Source organism: Egretta garzetta, unplaced genomic scaffold, assembly GCF_000687185.1.
Source record: "Egretta garzetta isolate BGI_Z169 unplaced genomic scaffold, ASM68718v1 scaffold329, whole genome shotgun sequence".
Taxonomy (NCBI): domain Eukaryota; kingdom Metazoa; phylum Chordata; class Aves; order Pelecaniformes; family Ardeidae; genus Egretta; species Egretta garzetta.
Genome location: NW_009269999.1, coordinates 5,255,036 through 5,264,380, shown reverse-complemented (window position 1 = coordinate 5,264,380; position 9,345 = coordinate 5,255,036). Strand labels below are relative to the sequence as shown.

Genomic DNA, 9,345 nt, shown 5'->3' with positions numbered 1-9,345 from the left:
TCAGCCTGGAGAAGAGAAGGCTGCGGGGAGACCTGATTGCGGCCTTTCAGTACCTAAAGGGGGCCTATAGGAAAGATGGGGAAAATCTTTTTAGTAGGGCCAGCTGTGTCAGGACAAGGGGTAATGGTTTTAAACTAAACCAGGGTAAGTTTAGACTAGATATAAGGAAGAAATTCTTTACAATGAGGGTGGTGAAACACTGGAACAGGTTGCCCAGAGAGGTAGTGGAGGCCCCATCCCTGGAAGCATTCAAGGCCAGGTTGGACGGGGCTCTGAGCAACCTGATCTAGTTAGCGGTGTCCCTGCTCACTGCAGGGGGGCTGGGCTAGATGACCTCTAGGGGTCCCTTCCAACCCAAAACATTCTATGATTCTATGACAGTGAAAACAAACCAAAGAATTTTCCAATATCTTAAACTCAACCAAACCGAATAATGGGCTTTGCGTAGTCAAGGGAGGGGTTTGGCTGTGGTAGTGGGACAGCTATTGGTATACATCTTTGCGCATAATAGTTTAAATCGTTAACATCTTGCTTACTTCCTGTCAGAAAAGATGAAACCACAAAGGACTGGCCCAGCAGTATCTTGTTTATTCCTGCACAGGTAACTTCTGTAGAATTAAATGAGGTTACTCTATTCTTGTGGAAGTGAATGAAGCCCAAATATGCAAAAGCAAATACAAACTCCTCTCTTCCAGATACTATGCAGGGGGTTAAAAGAATTTTAGAACATTTCTAGCCCTGGCATCCCCGTGCGAGTCCATATAGCTTTCAGTGTATTTTTTTTGAAAAGAAACTCAAACTCCAGTGATTTTTATTAAACAAATTGCTAGATTTGGAGTCCAGAGGAATTTTTCCCTAAAATTGGCCAAGACCCTGTGTTATTTTCTTTTCCTTCTGAGGATCACAGGGAGTTTTATCTAAAAACCACCATGGTCTGCAGAGAACTTAAAATGGTATCGGTAATATTCTTGATTGCTTCTGCTCACTCCCTGTATTGCATGATAACTTGGGCCTCTAGGTTTTAGTACAGATTTTAAGGTCATTAAAATTATTGAAGTGTTTTGTGACCCGTGGTGTGCGGTCGTGTATGAAGTAGAATTATGAAGTAGTATTCTGACAGAAACTTGTATTGCATGAGTGCTTGAGATTTGTGGACAACTGGAGAGTTGATAACTGAAGTGGCCACAGATCTGTTTTGGTATTCCTGGGTAAGTCCAAAGGCCTGTATTCTGACCTAAAATTTCAGTCTTGAATGAGAATGTTTAGCTTTAACAATTTTTGGTATCACCTTCTTGTGCTTTGGTAACTTCTTTACGGAAATATTTCTCTGATTGAAATAGCACGGGTAGGGGGCGCTCTCTCCCTAAAATTGAAGGGCCAGAATCTAGACCAGTTGGAAGGTTTGGTATATTAGAGTAGTTAGTTTCTGAGGGTCAGCCTTCCTAGAGTGAAGAAAGCTAGAGAATCCTTCTGTGCTATTTTAAAGGAGCAGCAAAAATATAGGCAAGGCTGCTGGGGACTTTATATTTTAGCACTTCTTACCAAGTACTGGTTGCCCACCATCGTATTTAGGAGGTTGCCACTGCACAGTACAGTAATCTTCTCCGATATTGCTGATCTTGGGAGCTTCTGGAGGGTCAGGAACATCTGAAAAAAGTGTGAGAATGAACGAGAGTTGTTAGTGTTTCAATTTTTGTGTACAAAGTCAATTAAATATTTTTCTTTACCATTTTTTTCTGTATCATATTGATACAGCATTGTCAGATAGCAACAGTAGATACAATCAAGAACATATTGTCTTAGTCTAAAGTGAATCCTGCTCTTTGACGCTTCTATGTGAGGTTGGTTTTCCTTTAAATACTGTTGGCTATTCAGCTGCCTTGTTCTTCCCATACATAATTAACTCTTTGAAAAATGTAAGGTAACAAGGTAATTCTGTTCTGTAAGAAGAGGCTTGCTCCAGGGTTTCCTATTTTCTCTAGAATGAACTGTGTATAGAATATAATGGCTGCATGTCTCACATATTTTGTTATTTTGGAGATATTTGTAGTAAATACCCTGACTTAGGATTTATAAAAGGTAAAAAGAGACTTAGTATTTCCCTAAGCAGTGAATTTTAAATTTTAATATTGTAAGTAAAAATAACTTTCTTTTATAATTTCTAGGTTTGCTTATAACCTGACCTTTTGTCATATGTGTGACAGGGTATAAACAAGTTAAATATTATGAAAAATATTATAAAAAATTACTGACTCAAAAATCTTATTCCTACCAGCTCTTCTGTGACTCATAGTGGCAGTCTGTTTATCTTATGAGATAAATTATGTTTCTTTATTTCATTAACCATTTACTGCTTATGGAATGAAGTAATCTTTGCTTAAAAACATAAACCACAGCAAAATGACCAGAATTTTTTCTTATCTCAGACAAGCATGAAGCATGAACTTCAGAAGGGAATGTCCTATATAAAGTGATACAATCACCTGAAACTGGAAATCCATAAAAAGGAAATACATGGATTTCTACTGAGAGTTGTTCTCTTACCTTTTCATACAAAAGGAAACTACCTGTGAAAAATACTTCTGCCAAATTTTGTGATCGATAGTATTCCTGCCTTTATGATCCTTTTCTGTTTTTCTAAACCTAAAGTCAGAATTTGCCTCAGTTTTAGAGAAGGGTGAGTGTCAGTGAACTCAAGATACTTTCATGCTCTGGTTGTTTCCTTCCTTTACTTACCAATAACTTTGACTGTGATATCAGCCTTGTCTTCTCCCACTGGATTCTTAACTATAACTCTGTATACTCCCTCATCCTCCTTTTCTGCTCCTTCAATGATGAAGACACAGTGGTCTTCATGCATCTCCACACGAACTCTGCCTTCAGATTCAAACAGAAGCTGTGGGCAGTGAAAGTTACAGATAAAGTCATGGTAAATTGTGCCAGGGACAGCCTGATGAGCCTGTATGTGAGCAGGTGAAAATCTCCAAATAATTGAATATTATAAAAATTATTGAAAAGCTATAAAGAATTTCAAGTTCTGTCTATATGTAGAAGAGAGGAAATATAGACCAAGTGGCTCATATAAATAACAATTGGGAAAACTGGTTTTGAAAGTCTGCAGGTTTTTAGGATTCAGTGCTAGTTAAACATATTCAGTTACGTTTCAAAGAAGTTACTACGGTACTTTCTCAGATTCCTACTTGGGATAACTGCTAGTATCAGTTGAAAGAGTTGAATGGATAACAGTTGGGTACTGCGTAAATTCAAGAAGGTTTGCAAATGCAAATTCAAATGGTTGAGCAAATATTCCCAATCAACAGTACCTACATTTGGCATCAGATAACATGGACTTAAACAATTTCCCTGTAAAAAATTTGTCATGTTTCTTGTAACTTTTAATGGCATCAGTGTGACCTCTGTCACTCAAGGATGTCATATGGGGTAACTTTCTACTCTTCTCTGAGCTGAGGTGTAAAAATAATGACCACAACTTTGCTGTGCATTTGTAACACACTCCTTTCTTCTTTATGTGCCTGCGTATCTTTAGACTTAGAACAGGAACCACTAGAAAGCATATGTGTCTAAATAGTAACTAGTACAGCAGAATCCTAACCCCGAGAAAATTTGATTTTCCATAATAAATGTAAAATATTTTTGACTCTATCAAAATGAAAAAAAAAAAAATGACAAAAAGGAAGGTGGTTGGAAAATGAAACCTCTTTCACGGTTTGTACATATATAGTCCACTCTCTTGACCCATTCTTATCTTTCCCTGTGTCCTGTAAGATTTTGTTCTTGTTTTTTTCCTGTAGTTAGTATTAAAGCTTACAGGATAGGCCGGGGGGGGGGGGGGGGAAAAAACATTCAAACAGGGGGGGGGGGGAAAATAAACATTCACAAATATATTAAAAAGAGTTTTCAAATAACTGCTTTGATTCCTTGTAATCCAGCTACCATGTGATGGTGATTAGAAGGAGATTTCCTTGATCAGCATCTTACTCTAAAATTACTTACTGGATCTCTTGTACCTGTTCAAAGTGTTTGGTAATCAATATTGTGAGGCAGTGTGTTGGGCCTGATGTGCTGTTTGCTTCACCAGTTTGAATATATACTGACTTTAATTTTATTTCCTTCTGAAGAGGACCTTTTATCTGGAAAACACTAAACTTATTTGTGTGTCTGCATAAATAATGATGACCTTACCTTACTATCAGTATTTAAATCACCGCTGTTTTCTGAAGGAGTCATGGAATCATCATTGCTTCTAAGGATGTCACTTTTCTAGATAAGCAAAGAAAACACAGAAAGTCAGCTAAGTCTTTCTGGGCAGAGCAGTAAAGCTGTTTCTGCAAGGCGGAGGAGAAGAGTCCACAGGTTTGTTATGGGGCTTGAATATAGATGTGTGAGAAAAGTCAAGAGCAAAGTGGGGCAGCAAGCAGACCTGGGGAGGAAATCAACTGATACGAAAGCAAAAAGCAGAAGTGGGAATAGATGTGCCAGACTGCAGTGAATTAAGGGAAGGACAAGTCAGAAAAACCAAATTTACAGCTTAACAAAGAAAGATGCATGCTATTCCTGCAGTAGAATTGTAACAGATTGCGAATCTATGTGTCCTGTGGTACTAGTTACTCATCTTGAGTAACTACAAAAAAACCGATTACTTCTTTCTATAACAATAGGATAGTAAGTAAATGTAAATGTTTTAACACTCAGAAATACAGTCAGGTCTGTAACACACATCAAACAATGTATTCTGAAGCTGTGCTATTGTTTGTTTAGGATTTCATTAGTAAGTATATGCTTCATGAACATCCTTCAAAGCGAGACTGGCTTCTCTTACTCATATGTTGAGACCTTGTGTCTTAGAAATAAAACAGTGCAGAGGTTGTCTGATATCCAATCATGATTTTATTGGAGAAACTTTTGTATGAGAGAGTCAATTTCTCTTAGTTCCCAAAAGAGAAACAAATGGCTTTTTTGTTTGTTTCCATACTAATTCTGCATTGTAGGAAAAAGCCCTAAGTGTTATTAAATATGCTAACCTGAACAAAGAATATGGCAGAATCATGAAGAAATGAGACTGGGGAAACTCATACAACTGGCAATGTTATTTTAGCTATATCTACACCTATGGGAAGTGTAATGGTGCTGTAGAATATCATGCAAAGTATTTGTGTGTTGTGCTAGTTCTAGCTCAGGAGCCCACAGATAGCAAGGGGTTGGGATGTTTGGAGATAGCCAGAAAGGAAGCTCACTTAATATTTTGTGTTTAGCTTCTAAATTCTTTCTTTGATGTTTTGTAATTGCCTTTAGTAAAGCAAATAGCAGGTGTCTTCTATTTTCATTATACCAAATACAGTGGTCTGCTAAGAAAACATTTTCTTCACAGACTAAGGAAATCTTGAGAAAGTTTTTTTTTTTTTTTTTTAAAAGAAACTTCCATCTCCAGAACATCCCCATCCTATCAGGTGAGGGTGATGGGGATAATTGATCACTTATTTCTTTTTCTCTGAGGTAGTAAGAGAATAAACCTGTATGATATCCCACTGTCTGCATGTACATACATCTATTCATATACACTCAGTCCCTTCTTTTGGAATAGAAAAACAGGTGACAGTTCAGAAAAAGAACAGTTTAGGATGACTTACAAAACCAGCTAAATCCCAAACAGCTGCATTGCACCTATTTAATTTTTTTTCTTGAGGTTTAAATAAAATAAAATAAAGACAGGAATACTTTGAACTAAGAATTGTAAATGAAAATTAGATTTGAGAAAGAAAATAAATTTTCTGTTGTGACTTCCTTGCCTCGGACGTTATGTCAGGTCACACATTACCTTGTTTACTTTCTGCCAGATGACAGTGGGTGTTGGATCTCCTGATATGGGAACATCCAATCTCAATTTGTTCCCAGCCACCACGACAATAGTGTCAGGGGATTGACCCAGACAGTCAAGGTGGATTTTGGGAGGTTCTATAGTAAGGGCAGAGAAAATAAGTTTTAAATATAGTTTGAGTGTTCAGTATGGGAAAAAAAAAAAGAGAATATTCATGTATCAAATTAAAAATGAAAAAACACTGCTTCCTTTGCTATTGAAAACATGTTTACTTGCATATAAATAATGACTGGTGTTCTTACCTTCTCTTGGTACAAAATCAATCTTGACCTCTGGGGAAAAAAAGAGGGGGGGGGTGGGAGAAATAGATCAGAAACCAGAATTTACATAGCATCTGCACCCAAAAAGTAATTTTGAAACTATTCATGGTTAGAACCTCATAAGGCATATATGTCAACAGATTAATGCAGTGAAGTGGAAAACAGGCTCTTTAAAACAAAGTGATAATGATAACACAAAACAGGGAAAAGCGATGTGCCTGTACTGAGGTATCAGGAAGGAGATTGTGCATACTCTTTCTTGCCATCATTTTATCCCTCTGGAATTCCCATTACATATACATAACTTACCCAAAAACTGAAGCTTGGCAGAAAGGTTGTAAGCAAATCCCTGAGGGATGAAGGAATAATCAGCCTCGTCACCTGGTGTTACATCCTCAATAGTCAGCTTATGGATTCTGGAAACATGAACAAATATATTGCACTCCCTTACCTTACCTTTCCAGGAGGAACAGGGCTATCTCAAGACACAAGGTGCAGGCTATAGGATATTAACAGACATTACTATTTCTTCTCCCCTTGCCCTAACATCAAGTTATCAACTGTCACATCAAGTTATCAACTGTCAGGGCTGTAGACTGCTCTACTTTCAGTATTCAAGCAAATCCATGTCAGCATGTTGTCTATGAACGGATTTTTCTTGTCAAGGTAGATGTGTAGTTTAGTCTGACTAGAGGAAGCAGTTTCTTTTCTTTGGTCCAGTCCTTTACCATCTCTAGGGTAGCTGTAACACTGCTGTCTGGTTTCATTGGATCAGGTTGTGACTACAATAGATTTTGGAAAAACAAGATAAAGTTGATGCTCCATCCTGTAATATTATATATTCAAAACAGAATACAGAAAGGGAGGACGAAGGAAGACTTTACCTAATATGTAATGCTTATGTGTCTTCTGAATCTTCTTGGTCTCCATTTCCAGTAGCAGTTAAGAGCGCTAAGAAACTTGAGTGCTGAATTGTGCAACTGTATGTATTAATATAAACACTAATTTTCCTGAAAGGGTTTATACATAAGTGCTATCTTAATCTGTCTAAACACTACTGCTAGTTTTAAAATTATCAACAATATGTTTTCTAGATTGTTTGAATACCAAGAAAACATGAAATCCTGATGAAAACAGAGAATTAATTCTGCTGATACACCACAAATGCTGTATGTGCAAAATGTACCAACACAGAAGGACTGCACATATACCAAAGCAAGACTGTGAATACATGTTGATTGCGTTTGACAAGGTTTTTAACTTTCCTTTTAGTTGGAGCCAGGATGAAGTCTTGGTTTATATTCCTGTGCCCTGAGATAATAGTTCCTGTGGATTGTAATGCAATACCCAAGTTTGTACCTGCTTTCTGAAACAAGACTAACCTGCCAATATGGGAGATCTTTATCCTTTCATCTGGGACCACCTCCTTTCCATTTTTCAACCAGATTCCTTTCACATTTTCATCAGAAACTTCACACTTGAAGACTGCCTGGTCGCGTGCCTTCACTGTCAGGTCCGCAATGCTCTGATAAACTTCCAGCTTTTTCTCTGATATTGTGAGAAAAATCGATACACACATCAATAAATCAGAATAGACCTGTAAGTAAACAGTTGGCGTGGGTTTGCAGAGTAGAAAAGACTAGGGCTGAGCAAGCTGTTTCTGGAAGGATGAAATATGAAGGGAAATCCACAGCACGCAGGGCTTTAATAGGACTCATAGCTAAACACCTGTTACTACCAGGGTATCTCTTACATCCGGCACACAGGTCTGAGTTCTCCTTGAGGCCTTTATTGTCAAACCTCACACCCCTTATTAAGTTGTCTTTTTCCCTGGCATGGATTATGCTACCCTATGTGCTATCCTGGAGAAGGTTACCTTCAGCCTGTTTTCATTTTTCAGCTTCTCTGGTTCTGTAATATTACCTAGGCCTACCTTGTACAATTAGTTCGGCGACAGATACCCCACCATTGGTCTTCACAGTGTAGTGTCCACTATCCTCCTTGGTCGACTCATTAATAATTAGGTACTGCTTTTTTCCATCTTTCTTGAATCGGTATTTGAATGTTTCTTCCCGTGTCAGCTCAATTCCATCCTTTTCCCTGCAATGCCAAATAGTGTTGAGTCATTTTTCTGTGGTTGGAAGAGGAGAGTAAGAGTCAGCTTAATGTAACTAGAGGTTGGAATACACAAGATAAATCCAATTGTTGTAGCATTTCAAGTTAGCAAAAAAGAGACCAGTGCACAAATGTTAGTGGAACCAAAACCAGAATGCTTCTAGCTTGACTGTTAATTTTCTATTTGACTTCTGGTTCAAGAGAGTTCACTCACAACGAATTACTTGATTGTTACTATTTATATACTAGAGGTAAACGCGAATGTTAAATGCTGCAGAAGATACAGGGATGGAGACACACTTCATCAGGGAATGCACTATCTTAACTCATGGTTTGTGGGCTTCGATAAAAGAAGAAAATTTTAGGACGCATTTAAATGAAGATGTATTCTGGATTTTGTAGTCCTTTCCATTCAAGGATGCCACAGTATATTTAAGACATTACTAAATTAAGCTTCATCATCCAGCCTGGGAGGAAATTTAATTATTGTAATTTCCAATCACCATGAAGGGAAATGAGCAGAGAGATTTCATTCTGTTTAGTCAAGGTCACACAAAAATACATAAGAATTTTTAAAGATTTCCTGTCCCTAATCCTAAATAACATAAGCTACAAGAAAATAACTTGGAATTTCCTCAATTTACTCCTTTTATACCGTTTTATTTGAATATATTTATATTATGTTACTTGACTACTGCTGCAGTTTGTAAATGAAAAAGTTTTTCTCTTTGATACTTACTCGTGGAAGAAGAAATAGAAAAGATGTTATGTAATAGAGTAAGAATTTTCTTTCTACTTTCTGTTATTTGTCACCAGTGACTAGTCAGATTAACAAATGAGCTTACAGGATAGCAAATTGAAATGCTATTTAGGGTCTCATTAAAATACTATAGCTCTAATCTCTGGGTAGATGTATGCAAGGAAACCTTTTGCCTCTGTCAGAGTCTGCTGAAGTAAATCACAACATCAGAAGTTTAAGCAGAGACAGGGATCCTACAACTTGTGACTTAGATGTACCTACTGCAACTGCATTTCAAAATACCTACGGGTTACAGGTTCCTAACTGTTCTTTAG

General features: G+C 37.4%; 1 protein-coding gene across 1 annotated transcript in view; it reads right to left on the bottom strand.

The window, feature by feature from the left end:
* The window catches only part of MYBPC3 (myosin binding protein C3), a 62,481-nt gene that overhangs the window by 24,754 nt on the left and 28,382 nt on the right, over positions 1 to 9,345 (bottom strand). Inside the window, exons 17-24 of the mRNA XM_035902949.1 lie at positions 8,090 to 8,256; positions 7,539 to 7,704; positions 6,466 to 6,572; positions 6,139 to 6,168; positions 5,837 to 5,973; positions 4,204 to 4,281; positions 2,737 to 2,896; positions 1,543 to 1,647 (exon numbers count right to left, since the gene is read on the bottom strand). Of these exons, the coding sequence (XP_035758842.1) occupies positions 1,543 to 1,647; positions 2,737 to 2,896; positions 4,204 to 4,281; positions 5,837 to 5,973; positions 6,139 to 6,168; positions 6,466 to 6,572; positions 7,539 to 7,704; positions 8,090 to 8,256 (950 nt within the window). The remainder of the gene's footprint in view (positions 1 to 1,542; positions 1,648 to 2,736; positions 2,897 to 4,203; positions 4,282 to 5,836; positions 5,974 to 6,138; positions 6,169 to 6,465; positions 6,573 to 7,538; positions 7,705 to 8,089; positions 8,257 to 9,345) is intronic.